Genomic DNA, 27346 nt, shown 5'->3' on the forward strand with positions numbered 1-27346 from the left:
CCCCACTGGTGTTCCTGCTGATTTCATAAAAGTTAGACATTGGTGTACATTTGCAAAATCTCGTGACATTTTAATAAGTTTTGAGTGTACAAACACACAGCTAGAAAACTTGCGAAATCGGGTATAATTTTCTTTCTCTTTTTTAAAATTGGTTTTTAAAAGCAAATGAAAACATCTGTATATATGACCGAAAAGACCACTAATATATACTGTAAAACCCAAGCATAAAATGGTGCTCATACACAGGCCTAATTAGTAATGAAAAGCTATCCCTGTCCATCATGCCCATCAGGAGGCCTGTGCTTTGAGATCACAGGAAAGACCAGGATTACTAACAGCATCATTCACAACCGTGTCCCTGAAACACAGGGAGGTGAGTGGCGCGTTTATGAATATGAATTTATACCCCCCACCCCAAAAAAAAAGGTATAGAACTCCATTTAGAAGTAAGAAAGGAAAATAGTACTTAGCCAGTAGACATCCGTTTGTAGCACGTAGTGCTATAGAGTCACATGCTCCTGCCATCTAGTGTTGGGTTTGAAGTATTGTAAGTGGGTTTTCTTTGGGATCAAGTGACGACTCCTTCTCAATGATATTGCGCATGGGCATCAACTCCTTTGTTAGATTGTTTTCCCACAAGCAGGTGAAAAAAGGAGTGTAGAAGAAGTGTAGGGAAAGATATGTCCATGCAACTGTAAATATATATGTACAACTATATACACAAGTATAAGGTAAATTAAACGGCCAAGGGCGTCTGGGGAGGAGGAAGGGTGCATTCAAATCTACAGCACTACATGCCACGAACAGATGTCTACTCGGCAAGTATTATTTTCCATTCAATTGCATGGATAGCTGTAGGATACACATGCTTTGCATACTGTTAAGCAGTCCCCTCCAGGTAAGCGGTAGCTATCCTATAGGAGTTGGAGTAGCCTGAAAGTGTTGTTGTATAGCTACTTTAGCCATGTTTTAGACACGTTATTTTAGCAAACTAGGCCTGCCTTTTTGCACTTTAAGTCAGTTGCATTTCATTCAGCATTGCTTTATTTTTCTAGCATTAGTCACATTTGTGGTGGTGTTTTATTTTTTCTATTTGTTCCTTCGCCCTAGAAAAGAATCATGTTCTTAGCATTGCGCTTTGTGCTTTCCCCAAGGATGCAGCCATATAGGTTTACCGGCAAAAGTGGTACGATGTGTCTCCAACATTCACAGAAATATAAACATCCTTACGTGGGGAAATTTGTTCTAGAACATCCATTGTTTTATTATAAAAAACACTTCTCTGTCCCACATAGGTTAGGCAGGGATTCCTGCCAGAAGACCACAACTGCATGCTGAAAGCTGAACGTCTTCGCTACAGATGCTTGCTTGGACTGCCGAATCCCTGGCCTACACGGGGATGGTGTCTTTTTAGACAACAAGCTTCCTTGCTCAGGTATGGGAGATGATGTCTTCCCAGGGGGGAAACTTGAAGGGCGGATTAGGGCTTATCACGCTGTGCTCCAAAAAAGCTTAGGTAGGAAAGATATATATCACAGTATGGTGGGACTTTTTTTGTGTTTCACTCTCCTTGTCACAATTTTGCTTCTAGTGTTTTATCATCCTAGTTATCGCAATACATGCCATTTTATCTAAGATGCAGTTACTTCAATAAACCCTTATTGAACTATATTCTGCCTCTGTTTGTCTTTGCCTGTGTGAGACTAATGTAACCGAGAGAAAGGGGCGGGGTCTGATCGACCACGATTCCCCTGAGGAGTCTTTTTTTGTCATGCGCCTGGTTACCACAATCATCCCTGCGCTTGGGCAGAGATGAGGCGCTGCTAGTTAGCTGGAAAACCCAGATTAGGCCGACAGGCGTCACATGGTGAGGAGTTGTACTCAGTACCCCACAAGTCAGGTGATTCTGCTGCCCAAAACCAGTAGCCTCATTAGGACAGTGAGAACTTGCGTGACATGGCGCCGCCAATGTTTGGTCAGGCACTCATTTTCGGATTCTCCCAAGTATCTCTGTCTCACGAAAGGCTAAAGACACCTCTATATTATATACGGAGATGTCCATGGTATTGATGATTCCTCCTCAGCAAAGTTGATAGCACCTAATTAATGCTGTAGGTCGTTCAAGCTTGAACCTTAAAAGGCTTAATCCCCACTTGGTGTCCTTATCTCTGAACAAACACCTTTACCATTACCATGGCTGAGGATTGCTGGCCAACATTTACTTGTTGGCGAGCTAAAACACCTACACAATAGTGTTTAGTGAATGTGTGTGGTGTAGACCAAGTAGCAGCTTTACAAATATCTGCTATTGGAATGTTTTCTAAAAAAGCCATAGAAGCACCTTTGTCTGGTAGAATGTGCTCTAGGAGCTGTAGGAAATTGCATTTTAGCTTTAAGATAATAAGTATAAATGCACTTGACTATGCATCTAGCTATCCAAGTTTTGGAAATTGGATTGCCTTTGTGAGGTGTTGAAAGTGCTACAATTTTACAAGATTTTCTAAAGCTTTTAGTCCTATCAATGTAATACATAAGATTCTCTTAACATGTAGTGTGTACAGAGCTCTGTGGAATGGTGAAACTACTTTTGGGAGAAATGTAGAGTTTGTCCTAAGGACTACTCTATCTTTATGAACTTGGAAGAAAGTTTCTTCTGAAGTGAAAGCTTGTGTTTCACTTACATGTCTCAGGGAACTGACAGCCACTAAAAAGGCAACTTTCCATTAAAGAAATTGCAAAGAGCAGGAGAGCATGGGTTCAAAAGGTGGACCCATGAGTATAGTAGGGACAATATTAAGGTTCCATATTGGAGCTGGAGGAACCCTGGATGGAAGGACTATTTTAAGGCCTTCAATAAAAGTTTTGATTACTGGAATTCTGAACTAAGAAATATGTTGCCTATTTTGGCGGAAAGCGGCTACAGCTGCTAAATAAAGTCTAATAGACAAGTACGCTAAATTTGCTTTTTGTAAATGTAGCAGGTAACAAACTATGGGCCAGATGTATAAAAGGGTTTTACCCATTCTGTGTCTATGGGTAAATGCATTGGTACATATGGCCCTATGTCCTGTACTGATGTATGAGTGGATCAATGTGTTTCAGTTGACAGTAGCATACAAAACTTTTCTATTCTGCAGCATAACACTGTCTAGTTGTAGGTTTACATGCTTTCCTAAGAATGTCCATACATTCAGAGGGGAGTTGAAAATAACCAAACTCTGACTTCAGGAGCCATATTGCAAGATTGAGTTTTTTTTTTAGGTTCTGGATGTCTAATTTGACCTCGTTTTTGAGTCAGAAGGTCTGGTCTGTTAGGGAGTTTTGGCATTTTGAATTTTCTGCGGTGTCGAAGAGGTCTATTATTGGAGCTCCCCACAGGTGAAAGTATTGGTGAAGTTCCCATTCGTGGACTTGTTGCTGCATCCTGCTTAGGTCGTCTGCAAACTGGTTGTCCATTGCTGGGAGATATTCTGCCAGTAAATAAATGTGATGGTGAATTATCCATTTCCAAATTGTTGGTGCAAGAAGGGACCAGTGAGATGAGTGTGTACCTCCCCGTTTCTGCAGATTACACATAGTTATGTTGTGTGTACGGACTAGAACCACCTTGTGAGAGAGTTGTGTCGGAAATGCTTTGAGCGCTAGAAGACTGCTAGTAATTCCAAGTAGTTGATGTGATAAGTTTGTTGAATGGATCCCATCTGCCTTGCATTGTAAGGTTGTTGTGTTGAGCTCACCAACCTATCTGTGATGCATCTGTAGTGAGAGTGATTTGCGGCAGAGGGTCTTGAAAGGGCTGCCCCTTGGAAAGGTTGGTGGGATTCCACCATTGCAGAGAGTGGCGAGTCTGGCAGTCCAACAACACTAGATCCTGGAGATACCCTGTGACTGAGACCACTGACGAGATAGATTCTGCTGTAATGGACAGATGGGTAGTCTGGCACAAGGAACAATGGCAATGCAGGAAGCCATAATCCCTAATAGCTGCATCACTATTTTCACTGTGCAAGTGTGGTTCTCCTGTAATTGAGACAGAAGAGTATGGAAAGCTTGAATCTGGGCTGGGTTTGGATATGCCAACCCTGAGTTAGTATTGCTCCCAGATAAGGCTGTATTCGTGAGGGTTGGAGATGGGATTTGAGAAAGTTGATTGTAAATCCCAGAGTGTATAGAAGGTCTACTGTATACTGAGTATGATTCTGACACTGTTGGATGGTATTGGCTTTGATGAGCCAGTCGTCCAAGTATGGGAAGACATGAATATGTCGTCTTCTGAGGAATGCTGCAACTATTGCTAGACATTTTGTGAATACCCTGGGAGCGGTTGTTACCCCGAATAGTAAGACCTTGAATTGACAAAACTGAGGTATTTGCGATGTGCTGGATGTATGGGAATGTGAAAATAAGCATCTTTGAGATTTAAGGATGTCATGAAATCGCCTTGCTGTAAAAGGGGAATAACATCTTGCAGAGTGACCATTTGGAAATGCTCTGAGACGATGTATAGGTTTGGAGAATGAGTCCAGAATTAGTCTTAGTGACCCATCTTTCTTTAGTATAAGGAAGTATAGGGAATATACTCCTATCCCTTGTTGAGACAGGGGAACTGGTTCTATAGTCCCTTTGAGAAGTAGGGATTGTACCTCTTCTTTCAAAAGAATGAGATGATTGTGTGAACGTTTGTGAGCACGAGGGGGAATATCTGGTGGAGTGGAGAGGAGTTCGACAGTAACCATGTTGGATAATTGATAGAACCCATTGATCTATTGTGACAGTGGACCAGTGAGGATAGAAATGTTCTAGTCTTCCCCCTGCTAGAGAGGTGTGTGCTGGAGGAATATGTAAGCAGTCACTGGTGTGTTTTTGAGGCAGAACCTCTAGAGGTGGACATCTTACCTATGCCATCCTTATTTGCACCCCTGTAAAAGCCTCTGAAGGAAACTCTGTTCTGAAAGTGTGTTCAATGTTTGGTCTGGGAGGTGCAAGGTTCAGTGGAGGATGTTTTGAAACCTCCCCAAGAGGAAATACTCTTTGTTTGGGTCAGTGTGCATGCATTATGGTTTGCAGCAGTCCGTGCAATAACCAGATTATATGCTGTTGCATCTTCAGGAGGTGAAGGCCGTGCTGGGTACAAATCATGGTCATCAGGGAGTATGGGACCTGGATAAAAAAAAAATCCCATGGATCTACATCCTGTGGAATGTCACTTAAGTCATCTACATGAGGTGGTGGTGACCCTTCTGGAGAAAAAAGTGGCTCTATGAAAAATGTAAGAGATTGTGGTGGTAGAGTAAGAGGAAGTACAGAAGAGAAGGTGGAGAAGGCTGATGGTGAACTGGAGTCTTGTCTAGGAGGAGGAGCAATGTCTGATGTCTCTTGAAAAGCAAGTCTCCTTTTAATTGGAGCAGGGGGAGAAGCAATTATTTTCCCTGTTCTCTTTTCTATGTGGAGCTGGTGCTGAGGAGCATCCATTTCCTCCAGAATTGGCTGTACAGGTGAAGCTGCTCCAGATGAAAGAGTGGAGTCTTTTGGAGCTATCATCCTCAGTTCCGAAGTTTTGGGAATGGAAGCCTTTTGTCGGACAGCAGGTGTCGGCTCTGAAACTGATGTCAAAGACTACTTTCTCTGAGCCGAAACACTCAAATTGAAAATTTGACTCAATCCAGGGACTGTGTGGGATAATGTTGAGTCTGTGGTCGATGCCAAAGACATCTTGCCCGTGGCAGTTTTCGGTGCTGAGCCAGAGGGCGAGGTATCCGAATGTAACTTGCAGATCCAACCATAGCCTGAAGGTAGTGGTGGACCGCCGATCAGTTTAATTATTTTTTTTTTCCTAAGTTTTTAGATTGGAAGTTGGGGCTGGTGTACCCACATGTTGTGCTGCAGTGAGCAGCTGACTATGTCAGATTCAACGTCCGACTCGTAATCTCAAATAGAGAGGGCTGCCTGATGTCCAAATTCCTCCTGTGCATGCTACTCTCCAAAAAGGTCGGGAGTGTCGTCCGGTGACTTTGACGCCATTTCCAACCAACATGCTCTTCGGGCCCGGAGAGTCTCCTTGGATCAAAAAGACCTACAGGTGTCGCAGTTCTCATTTTTACATTCTGGGGACAAGCACAAGTTACACACCAAGTGTTGAGCAGTGTGAGGAAATTTGGAATGGTATTGAGGACAGAACCTAAATGGAGTCCGTTCCATCAGCCCTGCATATTCCATCAGCCCTGCATATTCCATCAGCTCATGAAGGAGTAGGCCTAAGAACAGCACTGGCGCCCCGAATTGCGGTGATCGGACTCTGGATGCAGAAAATCGGTTCAAGTATGTTAAGTTTAGAAAATGCGATTGAGATACTATACTGTTTCTGAAAGAAAGATGGGAGGAAAGAATTTGGGATAGACCGAGCCGAGAAATATCAGGAGCGAGAGGAAACACATCCGAACCCTACAGCAGAGAGAAAACATTCTAACAAAGGACTCAATGCCCACGCGCAGTATCACCGAGAGGAGTCACTCGATCTCATGACTCAAAAAGATTCTTCTAACAAAACAGCTTGCAACACTCCGAGCCCAACACTAGATGGCGGACTTATGCAAAGCAAGTGTATTTACACATGCCATTCAACAAAGTATTTTTACTTTTGCTTATAACTTTGGCGCTGTTGTACAAATCTTAATGAAACTTTCCAAAAAAGTTCATACACTTCAGCTCCTTCCTTGAATGTTTTGGGGTGATCTGTCAAGCAGAGGGCTGAGAAAAAAAAGGGGGTATCCCAAAATGCATTTCCCCCATACAATTTTCCCAAGCAAAATTGAACCTCAATTCTGCAAAAACATGGCTGAATGGAATTATACCAAATTTGACAAAAAGGTAGATCTTGGGCCAGAAAGTGTGCATTTTGTGATCTGGTGTACATCTGTTTAGTGGTTTTTGAGGAATTAAGGTTAAAAAAAAATCTTTGTATGTTTCATACGGCTCAGGATCCGCTGAAACAACAAATCTTAAGAGATCCTTTTGGCTGCCACCATATAAATAAAAATGTGGAGGCAACCATTTTGGACTCTGGGACTTAGTAACCTGTCCTAAAAAAGCACTAAACAAAAAATATATATAGGAGGGGCTACAGAGGCTCCTCATGTGACCCTCCCCCCCTCCACACACCAACCAACCCAAAACAGTAAGTTTTAGGTGGTCGCACAAAAATAAAAGCCTGCTGGCTCCCAGAATGGATGCTGGTGATGAGCTGGTAGTCTCTGTGGGGGTCTTGGAGGCCACCCACCCCCCTCTAATTGATTTGGCCAGTTCTGGGTGCCACAGTTGGGTACCTGGTAATCCACTTACAAAAAAACAAAAAAAAGGAAATGGTGGCACCCGGTACTGGAGCTGGTCTGAAACCCAGCTGGGGCCACAGGGCTCCCGCCATGGGCCCAAACTAATTAAAAAAAAAAAATAGGTGTCAGGAGCGGCTCATGTATTATTCACTGCTCTGGCAAGGAGCGCCCCATAATGTCATAGAGCTTATTAAAAAAAATAAAAAATCATGCTGGTGGTGCCTTTAGAAGAGGTAAGGGCACCACCAACCATTTTTTAGGACGAGCGTACGGCCCCTTGTATACTTTTAGTATACTTCTGTGGGCTTACAGCCATTTAATTTTTTTATTTTTAGTGCCATTTAAAAATCCTTGCTTGCTAGTGGTCAGTCATGCCTCTTTGTCCCTCCTTTTTCTCTTTGGGAGCAGGGACTAAATTCTGTATAATTACGCTTTGTTGTGCTTAACTGTTCTTTGGGGGATTGTTTTTCTTCTTGGTTTCCTGCTTGTGTTCGGCAAAGCTTCCCTTTTCATTTGCAGAGCATTCTTGCTCTCAGCTAACTTAACCATGTTGTTTCTGCTTACATTTCACATGCTTTAGTTAATCTAGCATTCTCTAGGAGTATTTGCTTTTTCCAGGATGTTGTTATTTATTTTCCCTCCCTTCCAACCAGCCTGTGCCAGCTTCTACTCCTCCCCCACCCTGCTCATTCATGTCGATCTGTGGGTAATTGTTGCCGGCTACCTCGTTAGTAGCATTCGTATTGCAGCTTTTAAAACGTCTGGCTTCATCTCGCTCTTCAATTGGGCTTTCAAGATATAAAAGTGTGCATTTCCAATAAATGACCTTCCTGTGCAATTATTTTTCATTGAAGTGTATGTGCGTAGCTGCTTGTTAATCAAGCCAGCACCAATCGCAGTCAGCAATTAGTCGAGGACTGGGACTTGTGTCTGCTGCGAGGGTGCCGCTTCCCCAACCTCTAATCTCCACACTGTCCTACAGCAGCCCAGGTCTGTGTGAGGCCCGCAGGTGTCCCCTCCCATGCCAGCTCACTGCATCCTGGGATATGGCGACTTAGCACAAATGTTATACCCTTTGACACATATCCAGCGCCATATGTCTTCCTCCTTGCTGAACCCCCGCCTTTCTCTCAAGTTCCTGCCCCCCTTTGGGAGGAGCCCAGCAACAAAACTTTCTCCATCCCACCTGTGGAGATTGATTCTTCCCCCACTGCATCCTCTCCCCACCGAAAAGAAAATCTATTTAAAAGGTGACACTTAAGACAGGTGGGTGGCTGATAGTCGGCAGGGCAGGAGTGCAGCTTTACAACTGACTGACTCTATCCCAACCCAACAAACTTTTTGAAGTTATGGTGACTGACTAGCAGGAGACTGACTCCTTTCTAGCCCAGCAAGCAGACTGTTTTCAGCATCATCTTGCAGTCCCAGAGACGTCAATTACCGCCAAGAGTGGAGCACGTGAGGACCGGCCTAAACCAGTGAGCACAGACCCCAACAGCAGGCAGCACCACATCATATGCAAAGAACGTGACAACACACAGCTTAGCCTACTTGCCACCATGCACCGCCCCCCAACACTACTTCCGGAAATGAGGTACAATCAGAAACCTACCAGACAGTGGGATAGCTACTCAATGGTGCCCCCAGTTAGACAGCTGGCAATTGCAAATCTATTAATAGCACCTATGCGCTCCTTCCTCTGAAGAGTCGCTCAAGAAAACCTGTCTACCATGGGGTTGGCACCGTTAATGAAAAAATTCAACGTCGCCTTGGCACCGCACATAACATATGTGCTCTGCCAAATCACAGGAAGAAGAGGGTGGAGAACGAGTGGTGAGAGCAGGGCGAACATAGTGTGAGAAGTAGTGATGTTGAAATAAATCCCTAAGTTGTGATGGCCCGACCCTTTAGTGCCGGCTTGGAGAGGGGATTCAATGTATAAGCGTAAACCAAAACACATAAATAAAATACATTGTTATTTACAACGCCAATAGCTCTTACTCTTGCAAATGCCAGACCTAATGCATTGGAAATGCTTGTTGATGTTGTGGGGGCTGCAGGGAGTGGAGCAGCCCCTAGCAACATAAAAAAGCATAGTAAGTCTCATAGGTCACTGGATCCATGACCCGGAGTGAGTTTACCATATATATATATATTTTTTTTTTAAGTACTCCGAGCTAAAGCGCAGGGGTTCCTTGTGGTGGGTTCTAGGGTTGCATTTTGTGGTTTGAAAAATGTTTAAAAAAAAGACTCAGAGGCATCTTAATTTTTTTTAAGGCTTTTTTGCAAATATTTTATGACAATCACTTTTATTAAACATTGCAAATTGTGAATTTATAAAATGAACATATCAATACATTTATTGGTGACTTTTTGACATAAACACTTGGTCTGCTTTATGTGCTGATCCTTTGGTAAAGCCCCAGAGGGGTGTGGTGGCACTTGAAGCGGCTCAGTCTCACCATTGCATCCTCCCCCCGACCCAATCTGTTAATCTTGCTAGGGTCCAGATGCCACGGGTTGTGGCTGACCACACAATGGAAAGCACACTGATGGTCTGGACTGACGATTTGATAGGGCGCAACAGAGCATCCCCTGCAGGCCAGCAAACCAAGATGAATCACTACACAGAGCCTCGAGGGGGTCTGCTGCAACAGGAGAGGGAGACGAAATGGTGCACTCAACAGCAAAACAATACCTCTACTGGTCCAATATTGGTAGCTACTGGGCAATTCAAGCAAACTGTGGAGCAGAAAATATCCCAGTATCTATCGATGCAAACCTACTGAGTGTGGATGTATGAAAAGTGAACAAGCACTCACTAGAGACAGAGCGTACAGTGGTGATAATCACAGCAGAGCTGGAGGAGCTATGCACGATGGTTCGCACTCTCACAGACAAGACTACATACCTAGATGCGCACATGGAGAATATAGAGGGCAGGACGCAGAGATATAACCTCAGATTCGTGGGATTACCGGAGGGTGCAACCCCCAGAACAAATCAGGACAACAGATGACTGGCTCAAGGCCTCACTCCGACCGTCAGAACATTATTTGTGGGGTAGAGAGCCCACTGCGCCCACTGTGCTTCAACCCCCCCTCCCCCCCCCTCCCACCCCCCACCCCCCCACCGGGAGACAACCTACAGCTATGAGGTCACAAATCAAATTATTGGGACATGTACACTATCCTGGTATGGGCCCAGAAGGAGGGTGATGCAAGATTAGAGGACTGGCTTACCTGCATTTCCCGAATTATACATAGAGGGAGCAAATCAAACGGAAATACTTCCTACCAGTGAAGAAGAAACAGAGGCAACTTAACATTCACTACATGCTGTTCCCAGTAAAACTGCAAGTTGTTCATTATGGCTGAACCCGCTTCTTTGGTGGACCGGAAGTAGTGTGGGACTGGCTCGAGGGCACTAACTAGAGCAGTGGGGAACATGGATGCAGACACTGCAGGAGAAATTGTTTTCCGAACAAAGGCCGACCCAGAGGGCTGGAGGAGAGGCTCAGATGGGGCATGGTAAGAGCACTCAACCTTACGGATGGAGGAGCAGCCGGATGGCACGCTGGCAGTCTCAGACACTCTGGAGCAGGGGTTGGACGCAATGGTTGTCGAAGTGGGCTTGGGAGCTGAAGGAGATACCTAACTGAATTGACGCATATAAATGCAGTCTGCACGATATTGTATACTTCCAATAGCAGAAATGGTCTGTATCTTGTATTTAAAATGTTTGTGCACCCTGTGGCGTTGTCCTGGCGGTGGTGGGTCCGGGTCTGTGAGTGTAAAGCCTCTCTCCTCCCCCTGTGGATGGCTAGAGTTTCCTGGGGCGTATGCGCCAAGGCCCTGAGGTGATACAAATGGAGGATGAACAAATATGTCCTGCTGTTGAGCAGGGTGGCTAGCGGCCAACGTGTAATCAGGTAACCTGAGGTATCTGGGCAGGAACAGCTGCATTGGACCTCGCACAGCTGGTAGATTTGTGGGTGGAGTCTTGTCTCTGTACTAAGTGGATACTCCAGTTGGACGCGGGGATGTACTTAATACCCTGCTGTTCTAATACATATTTTGTAGTGCAACATGGGGAACCACTGCGTTTTTTTCATTTTGGGGTGTTGACCTGGGTAGAGGAAAGGGGTGGAGTTGGGACAAGCACACACCAGGTAACCCACATGCAGAAATGAGTGAGGTAAAGTACAGCACACTTAAACCAACTCATTCCCCTCATGTGTATGTAGGGGGGAGAAGGGACACACCAAGATCACATATCAACAATGGCTAATGATGGATTAGTTTCACTACATATATCGACTTGGAATGTAAGGGGTCTTAACGCCTACACGAAACAATACAGGGTGCAGACATACCTCCCTAGACATGGGGGTAGCTATGCTACAGGAAACACCTTGCTGGGGAGAAAACATGATAATTAAAGAGAAATAGAGCAGGCAAGTGTACTCTTCGACATATCCCTCCTACACAAGGGTCACATTGACCTGGACAGCTCCCCGAGTGTCAGTTCATCACAGTTATGCTCATGCAGACGTGGAAGGCCGCTTCGTATACTTCTACGGCCTACTGGATGGAAGGGAGGTATGCTTCTTGAACTCTTATGCACCCAACACAGATGACAAGGCATTTTACTGGGCTATAATGGACATCTTGCTCCCTTAAGATGTGCTACTCATCTGGGGAGGTGACTAACTGCTTTTTAGGTGGAAACCTCGACAGATGTCCCAACCCTCTCCCACCCAGACACAACACGAAAGCAGGAATGACATTGGCACTGACAAAAGTAATGTCCTGAATTTCCTATATGGCACATGTTACATCTCACACTTCCACAGTACTCAGCCACACACCAAACACACAGTCGTCCGGACCGCATACTGTTGTCGCAGACCTTCAGCCCTGCCATACATGCAGCTCAGTTTTCAACAGATTCCTTTCGGATCATGTATGTTGCCCGCAGTGGGGGGAGAGAACACCACCAGTTCCACTACTTGGCCAATGCCCTGTCAGGCGTTAAAGGATCCTTTCTTTTGCAAGACATCAGGGCAGTTCTGGAAGACTATCTAGGTTATATCTAGGGCTCCACACAGAAAAGGGCGATGGAGTAGGAGGCACTGAAGGCAGTGGTGAGGGGACAAAGCATGTCAAAACTTATGGCATTAAGCGAAAACTGACACATGAATTACAACAAAAGGAGGCGAGTCAGGCAGAACTGCAGACTGGCAGTGGACCTGACCTACTTCAAATCGGAGCTTCTCTTGATGCTCCATCGGGAGATTACAGACCTATGGGACACTTTAGACCAAAACACTCTTTGCGAATATAGACAGTGACTGCACAGGAAGGGTGACAAGTCAGGCTGGATGCTTGTGTGGCTTCTGAAGTGAGATGCCCCGCATCCGCTGATCCTTAACAAAGCAGACTTAACAAGTAGTGACAAACAGGCATAAAAGCAGAGCTCCCAGCATACCGGACAAATCTTTAAAAGAGACCCCTTGGTAAGGATCACAAGCAGACTGGGTTTTCTGGCTGACATCCCCATAACGACACTCATGGCGGCAGACAGAGCAGGGCTGGAAACTGCAGTAACACGCGAGGAGGTGCTGGCTGCCATTAATGGTCTGGCAACAGAAAAGACACGGAAAGTGATGGTTTTCCCCCAAACTGCATCAGGACTATGCAGACATCATTATGAATCGGCTTCTGGAAATGTACCTGGAGGCAGGGTTTGGCGTTAGTCTCCCTGCTTCCATGAGAGAAGCCATGATTGTTATGGTACCAAAGTTGGACAAGGATCCGGCATAGTTGGCCTCATACAGACCCCTCTCAATGCTAAATGAGGATACGAAGATCCTGGCTCGGCTGCTTTCCAACAGATTACTATCAAAGTTTGGGGAGTTACTGCATGAAGACCAATGTGGGCTCATCCCAGGGATGAAAAAAATGATGAATTTGTGGCACCTCCAACATGTTCTACATGCTATGCGTGATGCCTGCTGGTGTGGGGCCCTTCTGGCCTTAGACACAGAGAATGCCTTTGAAAGTCTCAGCTAGGACTACTACATGTTTGAGGTCCTGACCAGGATCTGATTTGGCCTGCAGTTTTTAAAAAATGTGTGAGGATCAGGTACACAGATCCCGTGGTTAGACACTACACTGGCAGGCTGCTCTCGCCAGTGTGGGTCATCAAGTATTGTACGAGGCAGGGATTCCCACTGCTTTTCGCTCTTGGAGTGGACCAGGAACCAGGTGGATCAACTGATTCAGATCAGGCATTCCCCTTTTAGGTAGAGGTGTGTGAAATTTGTGTAATCTGCTTTTGGGAAAATTAGGTCAAAACTATACGAAAATACAAATCAGTCAGCACTAGGTTTTAGCAAAAAATGCATCTTCTGCTCAGAAATGTAGTGTTCTGTTCTGACCAGTGACTTAACCGTGTACCAGCTATGGCGTTCCCATGGCCACACTTCACTCTAGATGTCCTGCTGTTAGGATGAGACTGTGGTCTGTGCTTTGCAACTCCTTGCTCAGCCCGGTTCCCTAAGCAACTCTCCAGATTCCACGTATTCCCAGCCACTTTATAGCATGTCAAAGGAAAATGTTTTGCCATTGTGAAGAGTTTCAGTTTAGCAGGGTACAACAACCTACAGTCCAATTGTATTTCATTGAGTTCTTATCTTACTTTCATGAAGAATCTCAGTTGCTGCTGAACCTCAATACTGGAAAAGGACAATTTCAGGAGGTTCCAATAACAGTTCTTGTGTAAGGCTTGCACTGCGCAAAGTACACAGCATCAGTCCATAAATTTAAGAATCCTAGCAATAAAGGTCTTAGACAGGGCAACCTTAGTGGGTATTGGTGTTAAACCGCAGTGTACCTGTTCAATCACAAAATAAGATGATAAATCTACCAGTACCCAGGAGCTTAGCCAGCAGTGTGCAAACTGTTCAGGGTGGGGATGGGGGCGGGGTGCCCCCCCCCCTCCAACCCGCACCCCACAAGTTGCCACAGACTCAGAGGACCATGATTTGCCCTCTGCATCTTTGACCATTGCTTTTAGTCACTGAGCTCTGAAGAGTGGCCTGTAACTTTCGAAATTGAGGGTCAATCATCCACCTTAATCACCTGATCCTCTTATTCCAGAGGTCTTGTCTGAGAAAGGCAATGTACAATCCCTCCTCTGTCTTGCTCTTCAGAGCATCCTGTGTGCTTTGGGATACCCAAATTCCAGGGAATGCGACAAGGAAGTGATGTTTGGGACCACCCATCAATCTGGACAGCGGAAGAGTTAGAAGTGTTCAATTACTCCCCTAGAGTCGATGTCCCTAGGTTTCTCTATACATGCCCTTGGAAAAAAGGGGGCTGTTGCAGTGTGTATTGTCTCTTTTTAGGCACGAGTACATTGTCTGCTAGTGTCTCAGTTAACTATTTCTCCTGCAGCACTTTAGGTCTCTGGATAGCAAATATTTTCCATGAGGGGTGGTGTGTTCATACATGAAGGATATGACAGATGGCCAACTCCAGCTGCCACCCCAAAAATGGTTGTTCTCACATGAGGAGGGGTGAGGGTGGGCAGTGGGGGGTGGGGGTGGGGGGGGGGGGGCTGGAGGGTTGGGGGACAAAAAGGAAAGGGGAACAGGTAGGGAGCCCTACAAGAGCAGGTCTCTTGGCTCTCAAGATGCAATCTGCAGCTGGTCTGATGGAAGGTGGAACACTACTGCTCTGCACCCAAAGAGTCAAAGTGGAGGGAGGGGTGTGGCATGGCTAGGGGTAAGGGGATAACAAAGGATTCCCTTAACCCTAGAGTGGAGGCCTTTTCGCCCACCCCATGCTCCTCACCCCAAAAGTACCTCAGAGACAGCATTCACTGTGAAAAGCCTCTCACAAGGGCACAAGCAGCAGGTGGAGCCGTTAGTCAGGCTACCTCTTGTTTAGGTGCTAAAAAAAGTCTGCAAGTATGGTTAAAATATGTTAGTGGGTTACAATGGTGTCAACATGATTCAAGATTATAGCCAACCAGTTTGAAGCAGCCACATCATGCCCGCTCTATAATGTTTTCTAAATACTAACATATGACAGTCTTAAAATTCAACCTTTCTGCCAGTATGATAAGATTTGGGAAAAAGGTCATTCATGAATTGGTGTGACAACTTGAAAATCAGAAATTACTTTCAGAAGGAAAGAAGAGATCGCCATTGCAGAAGGTGTATTATAATAGTCGACAGTCTGAGGTTCACCCTGCTGGGCAATGTTAAGGCTATCAAAAAAACAACTTTCTAGGAAAGATGTTACAGATCAAACTTATTAATACGTTCAAACTGGGGGGGGGGGGGGGGGGGGGGGGTGTGTGACTGGGTTGGTGGAGAAACTAATCAATTTAGAGAGAATGATGCTTAATTACAACAGATAAGCATTTTGGGATGGGAGGACAAACTTCTCAGCACCTATAGAAAATCTTTAATTACTGTAACCATGTACAAAATGCATTTGAATGAGACCTATGACAGGTAAAGGTAGCAAAATGCATTGTAGTGGAGAAAAAAAAACATTTCGCGAGTAAAAGATAATAGCATTTTTTTCTGTCATGTTTACAGGTCCACCTGTTCATTGAGAGACCACAGACTGTATATTTTCTGCCTAAATGCATATCATCTTGTAGATGGGCATTTTCCTCTTTCAGTCAAGCGTTTCAATGATATGAAGCTTCAGGTGTCCGTAGTATAAGAATTCAGAAGCCAAGAAGTACAACTTCAGAATTGGAAGGTTGGAATGAAGGATCTCGTCCAGCATTCAAAGTCTAGCCTGTAGTAAGTCACTTGTGTTGTTGAACGGGGAACTGAAGACTGTCTGGATGCCACCAATGAAGTAGCCAATCTGGGGATATCAATCATATTTGATTTGCTGGGTTTGAATTTGGGATCACTATGCAAATAAGAGGATTTGGAGGGAAAGTGTGGAGACATCCTTTTGCCAAAGTTATCCAATAGCATTCCCCTGACACCATAGCTCTGGGAACCTGGAGGCATGAGGCATAAGCCAAAAGCTAATGTCTTGCCACCTTCAACATGAGAGTACGTCTGAGCTCGCTTTTCAGGTTAAGGCCCATTTATGAGTTGACGATTCAATTTGTCGGTGACTTGCAAAGACCAGGACGGCAAACAGCTAGAAGTTGAATGCTTCTCAACAGTCTCCAATGCCACATGACTGGAGTTACTTGTGAGAGGATTCTGGATCTCATTTTTCACTACCTAAGTGGAACACTGTGGTTGTGCTGTCAGTCTGTAGAAGCACAGGAATGATTGGAACAACCAGAAGAGAAGGTTTCATGGCCACAGTGAATTTAATTCCAGCATAGTGGAGTGATATTTCCTTGCACCTAGAGACCAAAATCAGGGCGACTGTTCAAATGGGCTACCAGCCCTCTTGGCTGCATCTGCTACCAATCTCAGGCTTGACGGAAGTTCAGTAAAAGGAACACCTTTGAGAGAGTCATGGAGGCCAGAATAGATTAAATATGTCTGGCTGAAGGAGATCGATGAAGAGCATGCATTTCTACTGCACAGGATTAAAAAAAAAAAAAAAAAAAAAAAAAACTCTTCTGCAAAGGATATTTCATTTGCAACTTTCGTGCCAGGGTATAGAACACGTTTAGTAGGAACCAGAGTCTATTGTCTTACAATAATTTGCAGATTCAGATCATGGAGGTCTATGAGCAGTTGTAAATCTTTGAGAAGTCTTCAATAAGAGGCTTTCATGGGCCATCCTTTAAAATAGGAGAAACAAAAACAAAGAAAAACCCAAAGTTTCCCCTTCGTTTACTTCAATTCACCATAAGCTACATGAAGTCAGACACTCGGAGTGCAAATGACAGTCTAACTACTCCTCAGAACTTAAGTCACTGTATAAACATAATCTCAGGTATTCTAAAATACATTTTTAATAATGAATTAATCATTACTTCTAATTTGAATCCTTAACCTTCCAGTCCCCAAGAGTTCTGCAATGACTTACTCCAATACTTTGTTGATAAATTCAATCCAACATGTATATCAATCTACGTTTTTCCCTCTGTTTATGTAAGATATTCTGACACTGGGAGGAGTCCTGCTGCCTCCAGATTCTTTGAAGCAGTTTTACAAACTCTTGTTGGATGAGCTGCTTCAATTAATTATGAAATATACATCTGGTCCGCTCACAGATCTAATTCCCATAAAACGTACGTATACACACAAGCACCTGAACTATACAGGTGGCCCTTCAGATAATCTTTCTTTAAGCTCATGTATAGTTCCAGTAGAACTCAAACAGGGAACTAGTAAACTTATCTTTCAGAGGCCCAAATAAAATTCAAAGCTTATGCCGAACTATCGCCCTCCTAAATTCCTAACAGTCTTAACAGAAATCCTAGAAAGTGCAGTAGTCCAACAACCATCATCGTTTCTTGATAACCACAGTTTACTCAATGATGCGAAAGTGGGTTTGTGACTCAACAGAGGAACTGAATCTGCATGTGGGCTAATTGTTGACTGCATCCACTAGGCTTCTGAATGCAACAATGTGCGTCTCAGTGGCTTTTGATACCATAGACCAAGATATATTGATCTCCAGGCAATTACCATGAAAAGTCAATTTGTGATAGCAGGGAAACAGACTTCTACATGGACTTCTACACTTTGGGCTGCTTCCTAGGCACTACCTAGGTGCAAATGTCAAAATCTTTGGCATCAAACTAGATGCCAAACTGAAAATGGATACCCAGTTCTCAGCTGCTTCCTCCTGTACAAGCTTAAGTGCCAAACTGTTTGGCTCCCACTCTGACTGGGAGGTGGAAGATTAGAAGTAGGAGCAATAAAAAAAAAAAAAAAAAAAAAAAAAATCTAGACTAGATCACTGCAATTCTTCATAACTTGGTATATCGAAATCAAGCAGCAAGGCTCATAGCCTCAATACCGTGTTTCACTAAAGAAAGGCCAATTCAGGATAAACCACACAAGCTGTCAATTCACAATGGAATACATATGAAAACAAACTGGCTAGTACTTAGTGTCTGTCTTGAAATGTTTCAGAAGTTTTAAAGGCCAAGACCACCAGATATTCGCACACTCATCGGTTTCAGCAAACCGAGCTGTACAGCATAGTTTCAATATATTCTGCTAGGCAACTAAATCTTTTGCCATTCTGGCTTCTTTAAAAAGTAGCTCTTTACATTTAAACATCTCACATATTTTTTTTAGAAAGAACCTTACAACCTTATTTTCTCTCATAACCACCACAGAAAAACACAGTTTGTTTTCTATAGGTATTTTGGTGCCACAAGACCCAAATGGGAATGCTGCACTTTACAAATATCCAAACCATGCTATGCATTTTGAAAAAACTATGCGCTCCAATCTTACACCAAAAGGAAGACATTTTCAATCAGTGCTTCCTTTACACACTGCACCAAAGAAAGTTGTGGTGCTTTGCAATAAAAATAGGCATCCTAGTGAAACCATTAACTCCCACTGGTAGAGATGTGAAAAAATCTGGTGTACAACCGAAATCCTGGATTTTTCTCTTGACCGCCTCACTCAACTTCAGTAAATTAAAAAATCGAAACAAACTCTTGCTCTGGGATGTGGTTCTTAATAAAGAAATAATACAAATACACTATCTGACTCATTTGATGTATTGGATCTTGCATGACAGTTTTTTTCTTTAGCAAACTTTTACTCTTTTGAATCAGTTGGCCTACCAAAACCTATACTTATCCTCAAATCTTGAATTTCTTGCCCACTCAAAGAGGCCTTGTTAGTGATAATCTGGCCTTCAATGCATTGGAGAGGAAATAATGGAGATTCCTTGCAAAATATTTAATTTGCTCCCAAACAGTGGCAAAACCTGTGGCAGTCTTGGAACACTGTAGCTGGTGACCTCAAAGGTATTAATAATGGCGGGGAGAAAGGCGGATTGACATTTCTGTAAAGGTGATGCTATTAGCAGCTTAGGAGATGGGTCCTTGCCCACATTTTGGAAGACTAGAAAATTTAAAGCACATTTACTATTCTATTCTCAGAGCTCAAAAGCCACTGTAGCCATGGTCTGGATCTAGAAGAGCAAGTTACTTACCTTCGGTAACGAGGTATCTGGTAGAGGCTATCTAGCTGCAGATTCCTTACATTAGAATTCCCTGGTGTCAGCTTCGAATCCGGATTTGTTTTCTGCAGAGCAGTACCCTGCGCGTGCCGTCTGGCGTCGTTGCTCGGATCCGCGTGCGTTGACGAGCTCCGCGTGCGTCGTCAGCGTCGTTGGAGCCGTCTGACATCACTGTTGTATATGTTGACGCCGTCTCGGCGCACGTACGTCAGTTCTTTTCCCACACCAGAAGCGCAGAGTCATGAAAGAACCAACAGATATGGATTTTATCTTTTAATTTGACTGTTTGAAGTAAAAAATCTTACATGCCTTTAAGAAAGGCAAAAATGCCAAAATCATATATTATATGATATTACATTTTCTTGTGACTCATTGTATCCTTTGGGATCCAGATTTTTGCCCTGGCTGGCTGTTTTCTTGTGATCCTGTATGTATGTATGTATGTATGTATGTATGTATGTATGTATGTATGTATGTATGTATATATTTGTATAAAAATATCCACAGAGCGGGGAGGCTTGGGTGGGTGTAAGGAATCTGCAGTTAGATAGAGTCTCTACCAGATACCTCGTTACCGGAGGTAAGTAACTTGTTCATCTGATAGAGACTTCTAGCTGCATCTTCCTTACCTTAGAATAGATACCCAAGCTATAACCTATGGCAGTGGGTCTGAAGGAGATTTTTATACAAGGAAGTCCTGCAAGACAGAACGGGCAAAATGCCCCTCTCTTCTCACCTGGCTATCCAGGCAGTAGTGTTTTGCAAACATGTGCAAGGAAGCCCACGTACCCGCCTGACAGATGTACGCAGTGGTAGCAGCTTTCCCCCCTAGTAGAGTGAGCTCTCAAGCCCTCAGGAGGCTGCTTCTTTGCCAAAGCGTAGCAGATCTTTATACAGAGAACGGACCAGCACGAAATGGACTGTTTCTATGCTGCCCGACCCTTCTTTGCACCAGCGTACCCCACAAAGAGTTGGTCGTAAACCTGGAACTCTTTAGTGCGAAAAAGATAGAACGATAACACTCTTTTTGGGTCCAGCCAATGGAGACGCTCCTCTTCCTTAGAGGGATGCGGTGGTGCAAAGAAGGTGGGAAGGGTGATACTTTGACCCAGATGGAAAGGGGTCACCACCTTGGGGAGGAAAGAGGCACGAGTTCTGAGAACCACTTTATCAGGAAAGATTGTGAGATACGGCGGTTTTGATGACAAAGCCTGTAGCTCACTCACTCTTCTGGCAGATGTAATTGCCACCAAAAAGGCTGTCTTAATAATGAGCAGCCGAAGAGGACAGTTATGTAAGGGCTCGAAGGGAGCACACAAGGAAGGTAAGAACCAGATTAAGGTCCCACTGGGGCACAACAAAAGGCATAGGCGGGAACAAATGCACAAGCCCTTTCAAAAATATTTGTACTATAGGTGATTTAAACAAAGTTGGTGGATCGGGCAACTGAAGAAAGGCCGATAAGGCTGCAAGATAGCCCTTGAGAGTCCCTAAGGAGGAACCCTGTTGGGCGAGAGATAATATAAACAAAAGGATATTAGACAGAGAAGAAGAAAGAGGATCAATAGACCTCTCTGTACAATATGAAACAAAACGTTTCCAACGGCAGGCGTAGATCAACTTAGTAGAGGGACGCCTGACTGCCAGAATGACATCACAGACCTCGGGAGGGTGGTCAAAAATCATCAACTGTCCCCACTCAATCTCCACGCATGAAGGCGCAGAGTTGACAGGTTCGGGTGGAGAACCTTTCTCTGCTGCTGCGACAGAAAATCCTCCCGAAGAGGCAGCCTGATTGGAGGACCAATGCTCATTTTGAGAAGCTCTGGATACCAAACTCTCCGTGCCCAATCCGGAGCCACTAGAATTACTTGGGCCCGGTCGTTCTTGATTTTCTTGAGAACTCTGGGCAGAAGTGGTATAGGCGGAAAGGCGTACAGGAGGCCTGAACTCCACTTGCGCCGAAAAGAGTCACCCAGCGATCGCCGCCTTGGACACTCCAACGTACAAAACTGCTGACATTGCGCGTTCTCTACGGAGGTGAGCAGATCTAACCAAGGCTCTCCCCACTCCTGAAAGACTCCTTGCGCCACCTCCGGATGAAGACACCATTCGTGATCCTCTAAGCATTTTCAGCTGAGCTCGTCCGCCCTGGCGTTCAGAGAACCTGCCAGGTGTTGAGCAACCAGGGTCATGCCCTGCTGTTCCAGCCATGTCCAGAGACGTAAAGCCTCTTGACAAAGGGTCTAGGACCCCACACCGCCCTGCTTGTTGCAGTACCACGTTGCAGTACCACATTGCAGTAGTGTTGTCCGTGAACACCTGCACCACCTTCCCTTTCACAACAGGAAGAAATGCTTTTAGAGCTAGTTGGATCACCCGAAGCTCCAGCAAGTTGATGTGGAGCCCAGATTCTGCTGGCGACCAGTGACCTCTGATCTCCACCTCTCCCAGATGGCCGCCTCATCCCGGAAGTGACGCATCTGTCACTACTGTTCGATCTGGTTGGGGAAGGGAGAGGAGTCTTTGACCCAATCACAGTTCACTAACCACCACTGCAGATCCTTTGCAGTCCCCTCCGAGATCTGAACCACGTCGGTAAGATTTCCCTGATGCTGTGCCCATTGGAACTTCAGGTCCCACTGCAGAGCCCTCATGCGCCATCTGGCATGCTTGACCAATAGGATGCAGGAAGCCATGAGTCCCAACAGCCTCAGAGTCTGTCTCACCGAAATCCAGAATAGAGGCCGAAACATCGGTATCATAACCTGAATATCCTGGACCCACTGTTCGGGAGGATAGGCCCGATACTGCACTGTGTCCAGAACAGCTCCAATGAAAGTGAGCTTCTGAGAGGGAGTCAGGTGTGACTTCAACACATTTATAGTGAACCCCTGCGAATGCAGGAGGTCCGCCGTCGTCTGGAGGTGGGTGACGAGAGCCTGGGGTGTACGAGCCTTCAGCAGCCAATCGTCTAGGTAGGGGAAGACTGAAATCCCTGACCTGCGCAGATGAGCTGCCACCACCGCCATCATCTTTGTGAACACCCGAGGGGCACTGGTGAGATCGAAAGGAAGCACAGTAAATTGAAAGTGCTCGTGCGCCTGTGGGCTGGCAGGATAGGAATGTGGAAATACGCATCTTGCAAATCCAACGCTGCCCTCCAGTCTCCTTGGTCTAGGGCAGACAAAACCTGAGCAAGAGTGAGCATCCTGAATTTCTTCTTCTTGAGGAAGAGATTGACGTCCCTTAAATCCAAGATAGGGCGAAGGCCTTTGTTCTTTTTGGGAATCAGAAAGTAGTGGAAATAACAACCACTGCCTACTTCTGATATCGGGACTCTTTCTATGGCTCCCTTGGCCAAGAGTGACGTAACTTCCTCGCGGAGCAAAACCAGATGGTCCTCCATCAGCCATTCCTTTGTCGGAGGGATAAAAGGAGGGAAAGACTGGAAGGGAAGGGAGTAGCCCTTCCGCATGATCTGCAGGACCCACTTGTCAGTTGTGATGGAAAGCCAGTGAGGGAGATTAAATTGAATCCTCCCTCCAACGGGACGGACGTGATCCTGCAGAACCATACTAGGAGGGCTTGGGCGCAGTGGAGGGGGGCTGTGTGGTGGCCGACCTCTAGCCAGACCCTCTGTGTCTGATGGTACCACGACCTCTTCCGGGATGTTGTGAAGCCTGAGGATGGTGGCTAAACTGTGGCTGGCGTGGTACCACGCCCCTTCCAAAGCCTCAAAAGGGGCGAAAGACAGACTGCTGTTGTGCTGGCGCTGAAAGGCCCAAGGATCTGGCCATAGCTCGAGAATCCTTGATCCTCTCAAGCGCAGAGTCTGCCTTTTCGCCAAAAAGGCGAGAGCCATCAAAGGGCATGTCCATCAAGCTGGACTGGACATCTCCCGAGAAACCAGTTGAACGCAGCCAGGCGTGGCAACGTAGGTTCCACTGACGATTAAATCGCTCTGCCCCGCATGTCGGTCGTGTCCAAACCACACCTGATCGTAAACTTGGCTGCATATCTCCCATCCTTGACAGCCTGGGTGAGTGTCCCGTACGCCCTTGGGACCTGAGGCAGCACCTCTGCCACCGTATCCCATAAAGTATGGGAATAACGGCCCAATAGGCAAGAGGTGTTTACGGACCTCAATGCGAGGCTGGTGGAAGAAAACATCTTTTTCCCAAGCTGGTCCAGCCTCTTGGATTCCATATCCGGGGGAGTGGAAGGGAAGGCACCACGGGAAGTAGAAGCTTCGACAACCAAGCTCTCAGGAGTGGGGTGTTGAGTCAGGAAAATAGGGTCGCTCGGAGCGAGTCTATGGCGGTGGCCGACCGTCCTATTCACAGGCGCCCCTGTGCTGGGTTTGGACCATATACCCAGAAGGACGTCTGTAAGAGCCTCATTGAAGGGCAAATCGGCTCTGATGTTGTCACCCCCGGTTGAAGCACTTCTGTCAGGATATTCGTCCTGACTGGCACCGTAGGCAAATCTAGGTCCAAGACCTCAGCTGCCCTACGCACCACCATAGCAAATGAAGCACCCTCCTCCATAGCCACATTAGGAGGAGAGAGCATACCAGTATCTGGAGACTTGTCCAGTCCATTGCCTCCCCTAGATCCTCATACCAGTCCTGCTGCAAGCCACATTCTAAAGGGTCCTCAGACCCCCTCCCATTCCTCTCCTGTGTCTGGCTGATCTAAATAATGCTCAGACAATGTTCTGGGCTGAATTGGCTCCGAAGTTGGAGTCGACGTCGTACGACGTCGCTCCTGCTCATCTGGAATAAGGATGGGGCTGCCACCGGTGGGCGCCGGTGGCGGAACCGTCGATGTCTGACCCAGCGCCGGAGGAGGTCGACTGTGAGGGACTGGTGCCGGTCCGGATCTGATCCTGGGGTCCCCAACGGCGCCAAAGCCGCCGACATTGAATCCGAAGGGGCCCTTGCTGACCAAGCGGGCCCAAAGACCCCTCCAAGGGTGCAGCCCGCTCAAAAACGAGACGCATGGCCTCGTAAAATTCTTAAATCTGAGCAGGGGTCGATCCGGTCCATGGAAAAGGGGGAAGACACGGAGTCTGCCCTGGCGTCGGCTCCGTGGAACCACGCTCGGAACGTCGACGTTCCACAGACGCCTCGTCGGCTGACAGGTGTGGCAAAGACAAAGTCCGCTTGGACTTCTTCTTGGGCCTCTTACCTTCAGATGACCTCGAATGCGACCTCCTCCTCCTACTGCGGGGCCGTGACCTCCGTGGAGTTGCGCCGACCGAGGACGAATGTCGGGCCGTGAGAAGCTTGAGGGATCTCTCCCTCAAGGCCTTCGGAGCCATGGCCGGACAGTCTGAGCACAAGGTGGAGTCGTGGTCCTTCTCCAGGCACCAAAGACAAACACGGTGCGGGACACACACCACACGGCTTGAACCCTGTCTTTCTCGAAGACATGACTTCAAACAGTCAAAAAAGCCTCGACAAACCGTTGAAGGGTAGCTCTTTCCGGAACTGCGCTCAACCGGCGTGGAAGGAAAAGAACTGGTATACGCGCACCAAGGCGGCATCTAGACAACCGTGATGTCATAGACGGCTCCAACGACGCACGCAGAGCTCATCGACGCACGCGGATCCGAACGCCGCCGCCCAACGGCGCACGCAGGGTACTTCTCAGCAGAAAAAAATCTGGATTCAAAGCGGACGCCAGGGAATTCTAAGGTAAGGAAGCTGCAGCTAGAAGTCTCTATCAGATCCTCAATTTCCTTTGTCATCAACGAAGACTACAGCAACAATGTTTGAAAAGATTAAGGGCGATATGGGTCTTCAGCTACTGTCAATCTTGATTTCAACAAGGTAGATAGGACCGGCATTGTTGGATAAAAATATCTAGGCTGGACGATGTCATAGGTTTTCTCAGCACTCAATTATGTGCTGTGCTTAAACAGGAGTTTTCATAATATTGTCATAGTCGAGGGAGGTTTTAAGGTGAGGAGCGAAACACTCTAGTGATCAATGATGAAGTGGCCAGGCGTATAGGCCAGATTTGGACGTCTGACTGCAGCCAAGAGAGGATGCTAAAGACTAGATCCATGACACCGATTGTGCACAGCAAGGTAGCAGTGATATTATAACTAGGATGAGGATAAGAAAGATGCTTTCCTCATATGGGCAGAGCTATCTGTTTCGCATTGTTGCCCCACTTGGAAATCTTATCCGGCTTGATAACAAGCATTTCCTTTTAATAGACTGAGCCATCTATCAGATTAAAATGTCACGTAATGACATTTGGGATGGCAGGTTTCTGAGTGGGGGGGGGGGGGGGGGGGGGGGGGACACTTTGCAGTGAGATTTCCAGTGCATGGGCATTTGAAACTTCTCATAACAAGAATTGATTTGGATTTCAGTACCCGAATTATAAACTCTGGCAAACAGAGCAGTCACTTTCTAATGATAATTCACAACAGCTTATCTGAGGCAGGTGTAATCTGGACACCACTCTACCTTGGCTGATACGAGATCTGAAATTATCCCCACTGCAACCAAGGAAAAAACATACAACAGACTCTGCCAACGCTTGCTGCTATATACAGGCTCTATTTAGCGATAACACAAATAGAGCATGTAAAACCTGATAAATATGATGCCAAAAGTCAGCAGTAATTTAAGCTGCTCAGCCTGCTCTGAAACCACATTTTATATCTTTCTAGGATAATTCAGCTACAGCTAAGAGCTCCTTTCTAAACTTTAAAAACTTTCACATCATCATCAAACTACAGAATCACAACAACAGATTTCACATGGGCATTGAGGAGCTGGGAGAAGAAGAGTAGCGATTTTGAAATATGACTGCACCTACCACACACAATACTATGGAAACCTCAAGCCCCCCCATGAACTAGGCCACAATCACACCCCAAGGTAGGCAACTGTCATAAATTGGTTACTTTCTCATTGCTTACCCTGCAGCGCAGTGAACGTTTGATCAGAAGGTGCTTGTGCCGTGGATGCAACTGGGATGCACAGATTGGCTGGAAGTCAGGCTGCAGCAAACGCTGATGGAGAGTGGTCACTGGACAGAAATAAATACACATAAGACTCCTGAACAGTTCAAAAGAGAGGGTGCAGGGATGAAACTATAACTAGATTAGGACCTCAAACAAGCAGCCATATAGAGCATTCCATGGCGTAAATTACTGACAGTTCTCCAAACTGAGTGTCTCGAAGAGAAATTTATATATATATATATATATATACACACACATATATATATATATATATATATATATATATATACACACACACATACATACATATATACACATACATACATATATACACACACACACACATACATACACACACACACTACGGCACGAGACTGGTGGTAGCAGAGTTAAAGCATTTTTATATGTTCTCGCTCTCTGCGATGGAGAGATGCAATCCGATTGCAAATAGACGCCTCTCTATAGTTCAGTCTCAGTGATGGAGTAAGTTAGCATTCTCTGTTGTACTGGGGTAATCAATAAATTGTTACGGGATGATGAAGCAGGTACACTTTCTAAAGGAGAATGTGTGACTGGGCAAAGCACTCAGCGGTTTGGGGCTGGGGAGGGGGGAAATCACTTGACTTGGGAGTGTTTTATTAACTTGGTTGAGAGGCTGCAAAGGGGATCACCGAATGGGTTGCTGGTGGGGTGGGCAAGTGGTGGCTACTGCAACAAGGGAATCAATGCCAGAATTGGTCAGGTAGATGGACATGGTGCAGCAGATGGAGACCAACACAGTTTTTGCCTTAATGTGGGATAGAGACCATGTAGAACACAAAACAAGTAAGGGGTACGTGGTAAGAAGGTACTTCTGCCTAACTCAGGGTAGAACAG

General features: G+C 45.7%; 1 protein-coding gene across 2 annotated transcripts in view; it reads right to left on the reverse strand.

Annotated features, from left to right (window-relative positions):
* Nucleotides 1-27346, reverse strand: part of DCTN4 (dynactin subunit 4) — a 119981-nt gene that overhangs the window by 13149 nt on the left and 79486 nt on the right. For both annotated transcript variants that reach the window (XM_069199563.1, XM_069199562.1), the window contains one exon: nucleotides 26426-26535. In XM_069199563.1, coding sequence (XP_069055664.1) covers nucleotides 26426-26535 — 110 coding nt within the window. The remainder of the gene's footprint in view (nucleotides 1-26425; nucleotides 26536-27346) is intronic.

The sequence above is a fragment of the Pleurodeles waltl genome, chromosome 7, assembly GCF_031143425.1.
Source record: "Pleurodeles waltl isolate 20211129_DDA chromosome 7, aPleWal1.hap1.20221129, whole genome shotgun sequence".
Lineage (NCBI taxonomy): Eukaryota > Metazoa > Chordata > Amphibia > Caudata > Salamandridae > Pleurodeles > Pleurodeles waltl.